Here is a 13,130-nt window from a genome sequence, read left to right as displayed (position 1 = left end):
CAAATCAAACCAAAGTTTACTTTGTTGACAAACGTATCATCATCACTAGTATCAGAACAATTGTCACCATTTCCTCATTCTGGAATCATCATCATTGTAGATGTCTTCCTCATTCTAGAATCATCATTCTAGATCCCTTCTTAATTCTAGAATCATCATCATTCTAGATCCCTTCCTCATTCTAGAATCATCATCATTCTAGATCTCTTCATCATTCTTGAATCATCATCATTCTAAATCTCTTGCTCATTCTAGAATCATCACCATTATTCTAGATCTCTACTCATTCCAGATTTGAAATCTGTTCTGCCACTCTCAGAGTTAAAGTCTTTGTCTCATCATACACATCCTGTATTCAGAACGTCTTCAATTTGCAACAAGGAAATACTTAATGGGAGATACTCAACAACTTGCCTACGTCCCCAAATGGCAGCCTATTCCCTATAAAGTGCACAACGTTTGACCAGGGCCCATAGGGTCTCTGGTCTAAAGTAGTGCACTATGTAGGGAATAGGGTGCCAGTAGTGCACTAGGTAGGGAATAGGGTGCCATTTGGGACACCAGCGAACAGCAGGCAGCTGTTCGCTCCCAATAAGTAAAACCATAGCTTCAGCATCATAAACATTTTAAAGCAGGGGTTAAATACATCTTATGAAATTGTCTTTGTTTCACAAGTTTTGTTTTAAAAAGCAGATGAGAAAGTTATTAATATAGAACGGAAAGTTAAAGTATGAGAAATCAAAAACAACAAAGCAACAGGCAATGATAGAAAGGTAGAACAAATAAACAATAGGGGATAATATCCTGTAGAATCACATATCAGACTAGTATATCATCAATGCTGGAGCTCTCTCTGCATCTGAACTAGGCAATCTATGCAAAGAGGCCTGTGTGACAATGTACTGAACATGAACTGGAGCTGATGAGACTCCCAAGCTAAGACCTTGTCTTGGGAGCATTTGTACCATTATTTCAATTTGGAGACAAATTGGAGACGGAAAAATAAGAAAAGAAGAAGGAAAGCAAAAAGGAACGCGGGAGTTTAGTAAGAGCAAGAGTAAAACTAAAGAGAGGAGAGAGGGGAGAGAGGAGAGAGGAGGAGAGAGAGGAGAGAGGGGAGAGAGCAAGAGTAAAACTAAAGAGAGGAGAGAGGAGAGAGAGGAGAGAGGAGAGAGTAAAACTAAAGAGAGGAGAGAGAGGAGAGAGGGGAGAGAGGAGAGAGGGCAAGAGTAAAACTAAAGAGAGGAGAGAGGAGGAGAGAGGAGGAGAGAGGAGAGAGGAGAGAGAGGAGAGAGGAGGAGAGAGGAGGAGAGAGAGGAGAGAGGAGAGAGAGGAGAGAGAGGAGAGAGAGGAGAGAGGAGAGAGAGGGGAGAGAGGAGGAGAGAGGAGAGAGAGAGGAGAGGAGGAGAGAGGAGAGAGGGAGAGAGGAGGAGAGAGGAGGGGAGAGAGGAGAGAGGGGAGAGAGAGAGGAGAGAGGAGGAGAGAGGAGAGAGAGGGGAGAGAGGAGGAGAGAGAGGAGAGAGGAGGAGAGAGAGGAGAGAGGAGGAGAGAGAGGAGAGAGAGGGGAGAGGAGGAGAGAGAGGAGGAGAGAGAGGAGAGAGAGGAGGAGAGAGAGGAGAGAGAGGAGTAGAGAGAGGAGGAGAGAGAGGAGAGAGGAGGAGAGAGGAGGAGAGAGGAGAGAGAGGAGGAGAGAGAGGAGGAGAGAGAGGAGAGAGAGGAGGAGAGAGAGGAGAGAGAGGGGAGAGAGGAGGAGAGAGAGGAGAGAGAGGGGGAGAGAGGAGAGAGGGGAGAGAGAGGGGAGAGGAGGAGAGAGGAGGAGAGAGAGGAGAGAGGAGAGAGGAGAGAGAGGGGAGAGAGGAGGAGAGAGAGGAGAGAGAGGAGAGAGGAGGAGAGAGAGGAGGAGAGAGAGGAGAGAGAGGAGGAGAGAGAGGAGAGAGAGGAGTAGAGAGAGGAGGAGAGAGAGGAGAGAGGAGGAGAGAGGAGGAGAGAGGGGAGAGAGGAGGAGAGAGAGGGGAGAGAGCAGTAGAGAGGAGGAGAGAGGAGGAGAGAGAGGAGAGAGAGGAGAGAGAGGAGGAGAGAGAGGAGAGAGAGGGGAGAGAGGAGGAGAGAGAGGAGAGAGGAGTAGAGAGAGGAGGAGAGAGAGGAGAGAGGAGGAGAGAGGGGAGAGAGGAGGAGAGAGAGGAGAGAGGAGGAGAGAGAGGGGAGAGAGCAGTAGAGAGAGGAGAGAGGAGGAGAGAGAGGGGAGAGAGCAGTAGAGAGAGGAGAGAGGAGGAGAGAGAGGGGAGAGAGCAGTAGAGAGAGGAGAGAGGAGGAGAGAGAGGGGAGAGAGCAGTAGAGAGAGGGGAGAGGAGGAGAGAGCAGTAGAGAGAGGAGAGGAGGAGAGAGAGGAGAGAGAGGGGAGAGAGGAGAGAGAGGAGAGAGCAGTAGAGAGAGGAGAGGAGGAGAGAGCAGTAGAGAGGGGAGAGAGGAGGAGAGAGAGGAAAGAGAGGGGAGAGAGCAGTAGAAAGAGGGGAGAGGACAGGTCACATAGTGAGAGGATTTGTCCAGAAACAACCCCTAGAGATCTGAGAGGATTGGAGAGGTGTAACTATGCAATAAAATATGGTGACAACTCCACCTTGCCCTCTGATAGGCTAGGTGGCGCTATCACCATATTGCCTACCCCTATCCAATCCTCTCAGATCTCCACAAGTGTCGAGCGGGTAGGCCGGGGCTACCGTTAGGGGTTGATTCTGGACAGGACCAAAGTGTCCTGGTGAACCATGCTAGAGTTCAGAGAATGGATGGGATGGGGGAGTGAGAGTGCTGGATGAGACAGGATGGACTGCAGGGTAGGGCGGAAACGCAGGAGGACGACACTCCAGAGGCGTCATGGCCGCCCAGGCCACTCACGCTCATGCCAGACATGCTGTTTAGGGCGCTCCAAGGCTTGTCATAACCTTCAGTTGGAAAACAGAGAGTGTTTTGAGTACAGTACAGAGTTTTTTTAGTACAATGAACTGAAAGATTTGAGTACAGTACACTGAAAGTTGAGTACAGTGGACTGAAAGTTTTGAGTACAGTACATTGCAGTGTTTTCAGTACAGTACATTGCAGTGTTTTCAGTACAGTACATTGCAGTGATTTCAGTACAGTACATTGCAGTGTTTTGAGTACAGTACATTGCAGTGTTTTCAGTACAGTACATTGCAGTGTTTTCAGTACAGTACATTGCAGTGATTTCAGTACAGTACATTGCAGTGTTTTGAGTACAGTACATTGCAGTGTTTTCAGTACAGTACATTGCAGTGTTTTCAGTACAGTACATTGCAGTGTTTTCAGTACAGTACATTGCAGTGTTTTCAGTACAGTACATTGCAGTGTTTTCAGTACAGTACATTGCAGTGTTTTCAGTACAGTACATTGCAGTGTTTTCAGTACAGTACATTGCAGTGTTTTCAGTACAGTACATTGCAGTGTTTTCAGTACAGTACAAGCCAATACGTTTCTGAAAATGTGTCTTAATTTCTTTGTATTTCTTACAACCTGTTGCTTTCTTGTTTTAGTTTTTCTCCAAACACAAAAGTCAACAGATTTCAGTTAGTCGGTGAGGTCAACGACAGCATCATCATCCATAAACTGAATGCATCAGATGTAGCAGGAGATAGTTCAGCTGCATGCACAGGGTGGTACTGGAATGGTTTAGCGGAGCAGGGTGGTACTGTAGCACAGGGTGGTACTGGAATGGTTTAGCGGAGCAGGGTGGTACTGTAGCACAGGGTGGTACTGGAATGGTTTAGAGGAGCAGGGTGGTACTGTAGCACAGGGTGGTACTGGAATGGTTTAGCGGAGCAGGGTGGTACTGTAGCACAGGGTGGTACTGGAATGGTTTAGAGGAGCAGGGTGGTACTGTAGCACAGGGTGGTACTGGAATGGTTTAGCGGAGCAGGGTGGTACTGTAGCACAGGGTGGTACTGGAATGGTTTAGCGGAGCAGGGTGGTACTGTAGCACAGGGTGGTACTGGAATGGTTTAGCGGAGCAGGGTGGTACTGTAGCACAGGGTGGTACTGGAATGGTTTAGCGGAGCAGGGTGGTACTGTAGCACAGGGTGGTACTGGAATGGTTTAGCGGAGCAGGGTGGTACTGTAGCACAGGGTGGTACTGGAATGGTTTAGAGGAGCAGGGTGGTACTGTAGCACAGGGTGGTACTGGAATGGTTTAGAGGTCGCAGTATATTGGAGAATATGTTGGCAGTCTGCTGCAGTATATTGGAGAATATGTTGGCAGTCTGCTAGAGTATATTGGAGAATATGTTGGCAGTCTGCTACAGTATATTGGATAATATGTTGGCAGTCTGCTGCAGTATATTGGAGAATATGTTGGAAACTATAGTATATTGGAGAATATGTTGGCAGTCTGCTGCAGTATATTGGAGAATATGTTGGAAACTATAGTATATTGGAGAATATGTTGGCAGTCTGCTGCAGTATATTGGAGAATATGTTGGCAGTCTGCTGCAGTATATTGGAGAATATGTTGGCAGTCTGCTACAGTATATTGGAGAATATGTTGGCAGGCTGCTACAGTATATTGGAGAATATGTTGGCAGTCTGCTACAGTATATTGGAGAATATGTTGGCAGTCTGCTACAGTATTTTGGAGAATATGTTGGCAGGCTGCTACAGTATATTGGAGAATATGTTGGCAGTCTGCTGCAGTATGTTGGAGAATATGTTGGCAGTCTGCTGCAGTACGTTGGAGAATATGTTGTCAGTCTGCTGCAGTATGTTGGAGAATATGTTGGCAGTCTGCTAGAGTATATTGGAGAATATGTTGGCAGTCTGCTACAGTATATTGGATAATATGTTGGCAGTCTGCTGCAGTATATTGGAGAATATGTTGGAAACTATAGTATATTGGAGAATATGTTGGCAGTCTGCTGCAGTATATTGGAGAATATGTTGGAAACTATAGTATATTGGAGAATATGTTGGCAGTCTGCTGCAGTATATTGGAGAATATGTTGGCAGTCTGCTGCAGTATATTGGAGAATATGTTGGCAGTCTGCTACAGTATATTGGAGAATATGTTGGCAGTCTGCTACAGTATATTGGAGAATATGTTGGCAGGCTGCTACAGTATATTGCAGAATATGTTGGCAGTCTGCTACAGTATATTGGAGAATATGTTGGCAGTCTGCTACAGTATATTGGAGAATATGTTGGCAGTCTGCTACAGTATTTTGGAGAATATGTTGGCAGGCTGCTACAGTATATTGGAGAATATGTTGGCAGTCTGCTGCAGTATGTTGGAGAATATGTTGGCAGTCTGCTGCAGTATGTTGGAGAATATGTTGTCAGTCTGCTGCAGTATGTTGGAGAATATGTTGGCAGTCTGCTACAGTATATTGGAGAATATGTTGGCAGTCTGCTACAGTATATTGGAGAATATGTTGGCAGTCTGCTGCAGTATATTGGAGAATATGTTGGCAGTCTGCTGCAGTATATTGGAGAATATGTTGGCAGTCTGCTGCAGTATATTGGAGAATATGTTGGCAGTCTGCTTCTGTATATTGGAGAATATGTTGGCAGTCTGCTACAGTATATTGGAGAATATGTTGGCAGTCTGCTACAGTATACTGGAGAATATGTTGGCAGTCTGCTACAGTATACTGGAGAATATGTTGGCAGTCTGCTACAGTATATTGGAGAATATGTTGGCAGTCTGCTACAGTATACTGGAGAATATGTTGGCAGTCTGCTGCAGTATATTGGAGAAATATTTTGGTAGTCTGCTACACTATGTTATGACTCTCCCTGTAGACTTTGGGATTTCGTTTTGTGGTCCAATTTCACTAAATCTATATTTACTAAAAGCCGAAGCAGTTATATCCTAATTTGAGAAACGGAATGGTAACATGAGGTTTTGCATAAATGATGTATCGATGGCAATAGGAGATTTGTTAGGTCAACGTTGGATAGGCATGCCATATCAAATATATGCTACAATTTCAGGTTGTCATTGCCAAATCAGGTTAAATAAAATCTATAAAATATTTGTCAATATTCAAAATCAGTTGGTATTATTTAATCTGTTGTTCTTGAGCAACCTTTCCAAAGGACCTCATAACCCCGTACTCCTTTTGTGTTTGCTCCACCATCACCACACCAATAACACCCGTCAGCGAGACATGCGCCGTAATGACCAGTACATTCATAACCATCAGGTTGCAACGTGACTTTCATTAGTAGTGCAGATATACAAGGCAGCTGCATACATGATACAGCCAGTGAAAACACAAACAACAAACAACATACAAAACAACACTTTCTTCACAAGCACATTATAACTATAGGATATAATACAATACTGTTTCAGTCAGTGTGAACTATAGGATATAATACACAATACTGTTTCAGGCAGTGTGAACTATAGGATAATACACAATACTGTTTCAGTCAGTGTGAACTATAGGATATAATACAATACTGTTTCAGTCAGTGTGAACTATAGGATATAATACAATACTGTTTCAGTCAGTGTGAACTATAGGATAATACACAATACTGTTTCAGTCAGTGTGAACTATAGGATAATACACAATACTGTTTCAGTCAGTGTGAACTATAGGATAATACACAATACTGTTTCAGTCAGTGTGAACTATAGGATATTACACAATACTGTTTCAGTCAGTGTGAACTATAGGATAATACACAATACTGTTTCAGTCAGTGTGAACTATAGGATAATACACAATACTGTTTCAGTCAGTGTGAACTATAGGATAATACACAATACTGTTTCAGTCAGTGTGAACTATAGGATAATACACAATACTGTTTCAGTCAGTGTGAACTATAGGATAATACACAATACTGTTTCAGTCAGTGTGAACTATAGGATAATACACAATACTGTTTCAGTCAGTGTGAACTATAGGATAATACACAATACTGTTTCAGTCAGTGTGAACTATAGGATAATACACAATACTGTTTCAGTCAGTGTGAACTATAGGATATTACACAATACTGTTTCAGTCAGTGTGAACTATAGGATAATACACAATACTGTTTCAGTCAGTGTGAACTATAGGATAATACACAATACTGTTTCAGTCAGTGTGAACTATAGGATAATACACAATACTGTTTCAGTCAGTGTGAACTATAGGATAATACACAATACTGTTTCAGTCAGTGTGAACTATAGGATATTATACAATACTGTTTCAGTCAGTGTGAACTATAGGATATTATACAATACTGTTTCAGTCAGTGTGAACTATAGAATATTACACAATACTGTTTCAGTCAGTGTGAACTATAGGATATTATACAATACTGTTTCAGTCAGTGTGAACTATAGGATATTATACAATACTGTTTCAGTCAGTGTGAACTATAGGATATTACACAATACTGTTTCAGTCAGTGTTTAAGAGAGCATGTTGATCTGGAGGTCTTAATGTCAAATTTAAAGATTTTTGTTTTGCAAAATGTAAATGGCTGACTGAGGTGTTGATGGTATAAATATAGGAGGTGTTCTATACGCCTACAACAATTTGCATCCTGAGATATATATGCACATCGCCAGTATATACTGTATAACGTTGCCTCTTTATTCATAAAAGCCTTTCCACCAAGATAGTTAGGCTCTCTTCATCATAGCTGCAACGCAACCTCCAAAAAGGATCCCGTTCAAATACAAGTGGTGTGCTTTATTCTATCCAATGGCAGGATGCTAAGACTCCCTCTAAGCATTAAACCCACCATTAAATCTTCGGGCCTACCTAAGGGAATGTTACTGTCTGACTTCATGTATTATGTATCTAGTTAAAAAGGGCCAAGGATCCTTGGGAATGTGTCTGATTACTTGTTAAAATATTGGGGTGCATCCCAAACGACACCCTATTCCCTTTAAATCGTGCACTTCTTTTGATCAGGGGCTCTGGTCAAAAGTAGTGCACTATATAGAGAATAGGGTGCCATTTGGGACACAAGACTTGTCCTTTTGCACCACCTCAATCTGATGGTCTCACGGGATACTCAATAATGCCCAGTAATGTGCTGCCTATCAGTTTTTGACTAAGTATTATTAGAAGTCCATGGCTTTCGCAAAACATATATATTTTTTACGCTTAAGTGTGTGTAAATTACTGTATTTAAGTTTCATCTACAAAGACTTTGGAAAAAAAATAATATTTGGATCAAAATTAAGAGAAAACCTTTGTAAAGTGACTGCTATCTATTGTTAGGAGTGAGTCATCTAACCAGAATGGAGAATTGCTGGAACAATTGACAAAACTCATTACAATTGGATGTTGTGGGTGCTGCTCTGGGAGTTTAAACAGTTGGTTGAAGACCTAGGATCTGAGGACCTCGTGGCTGAGGACCTCGTGGCTGAGGACCTAGGATCTGAGGACCTCGTGGCTGAGGACCTAGGATCTGAGGACCTCGTGGCTGAGCACCTCGTGGCTGAGGACCTAGGATCTGAGGACCTCGTGGCTGAGGACCTAGGATCTGAGGACCTCGTGGCTGAGGACCTCGTGGCTGAGGACCTAGGATCTGAGGACCTCGTGGCTGAGGACCTAGGATCTGAGGACCTCGTGGCTGAGGACCTCGTGGCTGAGGACCTAGGATCTGAGGACCTAGGATCTGAGGACCTCGTGGCTGAGGACCTAGGATCTGAGGACCTCGTGGCTGAGGACCTCGTGGCTGAGGACCTAGGATCTGAGGACCTCGTGGCTGAGGACCTAGGATCTGAGGACCTCGTGGCTGAGGACCTAGGATCTGAGGACCTCGTGGCTGAGGACCTAGGATCTGAGGATCTCGTGGCTGAGGACCTCATGGCTGAGGACCTAGGATCTGAGGACCTCGTGGCTGAGGACCTGGGATCTGAGGACCTCGTGGCTAAGGACCTCGTGGCTGAGGACCTAGGATCTGAGGACCTCGTGGCTGAGGACCTAGGATCTGAGGACCTCGTGGCTGAGGACCTGGGATCTGAGGACCTCGTGGCTGAGGACCTCGTGGCTGAGGACCTAGGATCTGAGGATCTCGTGGCTGAGGACCTAGGATCTGAGGACCTCGTGGCTGAGGACCTAGGATCTGAGGACCTCGTGGCTGAGGACCTCGTGGCTGAGGACCTAGGATCTGAGGACCTCGTGGCTGAGGACCTCGTGGCTGAGGACCTAGGATCTGAGGACCTCGTGGCTGAGGACCTCGTGGCTGAGGACCTAGGATCTGAGGACCTCGTGGCTGAGGACCTAGGATCTGAGGACCTCGTGGCTGAGGACCTCGTGGCTGAGGACCTAGGATCTGAGGACCTCGTGGCTGAGGACCTAGGATCTGAGGACCTCGTGGCTGAGGACCTAGGATCTGAGGACCTCGTGGCTGAGGACCTAGGATCTGAGGACCTCGTGGCTGAGGACCTCGTGGCTGAGGACCTAGGATCTGAGGACCTAGGATCTGAGGACCTCGTGGCTGAGGACCTCGTGGCTGAGGACCTAGGATCTGAGGACCTCGTGGCTGAGGACCTAGGATCTGAGGACCTCGTGGCTGAGGACCTAGGATCTGAGGACCTCGTGGCTGAGGACCTCGTGGCTGAGGACCTAGGATCTGAGGACCTCGTGGCTGAGGACCTAGGATCTGAGGACCTCGTGGCTGAGGACCTAGGATCTGAGGACCTCGTGGCTGAGGACCTCGTGGCTGAGGACCTAGGATCTGAGGACCTCGTGGCTGAGGACCTCGTGGCTGAGGACCTAGGATCTGAGGACCTCGTGGCTGAGGACCTAGGATCTGAGGACCTCGTGGTTGAGGAATGTAACTGCTTTTCTTACATTTTGTCTTGTTCTGTATTTTGATTGTTGTTTTGTTTCACATTGTATTCGATTGTTGTTTTGTTTCACATTGTATTCGATTGTTGTTTTGTTTCACATTGTATTCGATTGTTGTATTACTGTGATCAGGGAACCCTGTGTGTTGGTGGGTGAGGATGTGGATATGGGTGTAGGGCTAGGCAATATCACCAACACATAATATCCCAATATTTTTCTCATTTTGGGCAGTATTGTGGTATTTTATGTTCCAGAATAATACAAGTTTGCAATATGTTTTATGAATAGTGCATGTGCCTTATATGATAACACATTAGTTCTAAGTATTTGTAATGTCTTTTACATGCTGGTGGTTTTCTACTCAACCAAACTAGAACAAAGCTGACACTTTTCATTCAAATTAGCAATTTATCAAAAATATCGTTATAGACGGTATTGTAAAAAATCCATACCGGTATGTGGATCCATACAGGTATACCAGTATTCACAATATATTGCCAAGCCCTATGTGTGTGTTTGTGTGTTGCACGTGCACATGCGTGTGTGTGTGTGTGTGTGTGTGTACACATGCATGTGCGTCTGTCTGTGTGTCAGGTTAGCGGTTTTCGTCATGAATGTTGTTCTGGAAGCAGCTCTGTTAGCGGTTTTCGTCATGAATGTTGTTCTGGAAGCAGCTAGCTAGTACAGCCACAAAGTCATGAAATCAGGTTTTAAGCCTAATGCAGAACCCTAACCTTAAAGGGGAACATATTACTTCATATTCATTATGTCCAGCATATGTCAAAATGTCATGTTTCTATGTTTTGTAGTCAAAAAGATAAAGGAAGGTGTCATTTCCAATGACATTCATCTGTGCGCATCATGCTATTTTAACCAATTATGAGGAGGCATTGCCTACTAATTGGTTGTGATGTCATTGGAAACACTATTATTTACTACAAAACTTAGAAATGTGCCATTTTCGCATTAGTTGATGTTGGGATGGTGCTGGAGATGAATGAAGCTGAACTTTTTTTTAACCAAAAAGCACATTTTTATTTTCATACATTTTTACTTTCATACATTTTTACAATATAGCCAGTTTTAACTTTGCAGCTGGCCTATCTAAGTGGAAATCGCTCAGTTCTGGCTCCAGGACAAGACTTGTGACAATAAAGGTAAACCTGCATCTGTGTGTGTTGGGCCACGGGTTGACCTTGTGTATGTGGTTGTCAATAATCAAGTCGTAGGGAATGCAACACGTTTGATAGTGGCCTGTGTTTGGCTGTTACAGTACGTAACTCTCCTCCCTCTTCCCCCTGTGTGGTTGGGCTGTGTTTGGCTGTTACTGTAGGTGTACGTACCCCTCCTGACTCTACCCCCTGTGTGGTTGGGTCGTTCTGCAGCTGTGGTGACAAGACAACAAGGCCGTTCTCTCTCGCTGGGGCTGAAGATCTCCTCTGGCGAGATGGCCTGGTCTATATGAGGACAGTCCTCATTGGCTAGAGCTGCGTTGGCCGCTTCCCCATTCAGCTTGGAATCTTCAGACAGACACACAGGAGATTCCATAGAAATAGAACTAGAATTAGAACAGGAGATTCCATAGAAATAGAATTAGATTTAGAACAGGAGATTCCATGGAAACAGAACTACAATTAGAACAGGAGATTCCATAGAAATATAATTAGATTTAGAACAGGAGATTCCATAGAAACAGAACTAGAATTAGAACAGGAGATTCCATAGAACTAGAATTAGAACAGGAGATTCCATAGAACTAGAATTAGAACAGGAGATTCCATAGAACTAGAATTAGAACAGGAGATTCCATAGAACTAGAATTAGAACAGGAGATTCCATAGAACTAGAAATAGAATTAGAACAGGAGATTCCATAGAAATAGAACAGGAGATTCCATAGAAATAGAAATATAATTAGAACAGAAGATTCCATAGAAATAGAATTAAAATAGGAGATACCAAAGAAATAGAAATAGAATAGGAGATACCAAAGAAATAGAAATATAATTAGAACAGAAGATTCCATAGAAATAGACTTAGAACAGGCGATTCCATGGACATAGAACTAGAATCAGAACAGAAGATTCCATGGACATAGAATTAGAATAGAAGATTCCATGGAAATAAAATTAGAATTGAAGATTCCATGGAAATAAAATTAGAATTGAAGATTCCATGGAAATAAAATTAGAATTGAAGATTCCATGGAAATAAAATTAGAATAGAAGATTCCATGGAAATAAAATTAGAATAGAAGATTCCGTAGAAATATAATTTGAATTAGAACAGGAGATTCCATAGAAATAGAATTAGAACAGGAGATTCCATAGAAATAGAATTAGAACAGGAGATTCCATAGAAATAGAATTAGAACAGGAGATTCCATAGAAATAGAATTAGAACAGGAGATTCCATAGAAATATAATTAGAACAGGAGATTCCATAGAAATAGAATTAGAACAGGAGATTCCATAGAAATATAATTAGAACAGGAGATTCCATAGAAATATAATTAGAACAGGAGATTCCATAGAACTAGAATTAGAACAGGAGATTCCATAGAACTAGAATTAGAACAGGAGATTCCATAGAACTAGAATTAGAACAGGAGATTCCATAGAACTAGAATTAGAACAGGAGATTCCATAGAACTAGAATTAGAACAGGAGATTCCATAGAACTAGAATTAGAACAGGAGATTCCATAGAACTAGAATTAGAACAGGAGATTCCATAGAACTAGAATTAGAACAGGAGATTCCATAGAACTAGAACAGGAGATTCCATAGAAATAGACCACCTTTACACCACACACAGAGATGCATACAAAGCTCTCCCTCACCCCCCATTTGGCAAATCTGACCATAATTCCATCCTCCTGATTGTTGCTTACAAGCAAAAACTAACGCAGGAAGTGGTCAGATGATGCAGATGCTAAGCTAAAGGACTGTTTTGCTAGCACAGACTGGAATATGTTCCGGGATTCCTCTGATGCATTGAGGAGTACACCACATCAGTCACTGGCTTCATCAATAAGTGCATTGATGACGTCATCCCCACAGTGACTGTACGTACATACCCCAACCAGAAACCATTGATTACAGGCAACAGCCGCACTGAGATAAAGGGTAGAGCTGCCGCCTTCAAGGAGCGGGACTCTACGCTTATAAGAAATCCCAATACGCCCTCAGGCGAACCATCAAACAGGCAAAGCGCCAACACAGCACTAAGATTGAATCGTACTACACTGGCTCCGATGCTCATTGGATGTGGCAGGGCCTGCAAACTATTACAGACTACAAAGAGAAGCACAG

At 43.6% G+C, this 13,130-nt stretch overlaps 1 protein-coding gene across 2 annotated transcripts in view; it reads right to left on the bottom strand.

Annotated features, from left to right (window-relative positions):
- kcnc1b (potassium voltage-gated channel, Shaw-related subfamily, member 1b) overlaps positions 1-13,130 on the bottom strand; it is a 47,644-nt gene that overhangs the window by 5,142 nt on the left and 29,372 nt on the right. Inside the window, exons 3-4 of one of the 2 annotated variants that reach the window (XM_014170311.3) lie at positions 11,162-11,338; positions 1,738-2,939 (exon numbers count right to left, since the gene is read on the bottom strand). In XM_014170311.3, coding sequence (XP_014025786.1) covers positions 2,773-2,939; positions 11,162-11,338 — 344 coding nt within the window. In that variant the 3' untranslated portion in view covers positions 1,738-2,772. Of the gene's footprint in view, positions 1-1,737; positions 2,940-11,161; positions 11,339-13,130 lie in introns of those variants that run through there. The other variant, XM_014170312.3, reaches the window with a different exon arrangement.

Source organism: Salmo salar, chromosome 23 (genome assembly GCF_965601325.2).
Source record: "Salmo salar chromosome 23, fSalSal1, whole genome shotgun sequence".
Classification (NCBI taxonomy): Eukaryota; Metazoa; Chordata; class Actinopteri; order Salmoniformes; family Salmonidae; genus Salmo; species Salmo salar.
The sequence above is the reverse complement of the archived record's forward strand: the minus strand, read 5'-3'. Positions and strand labels throughout refer to the sequence as shown.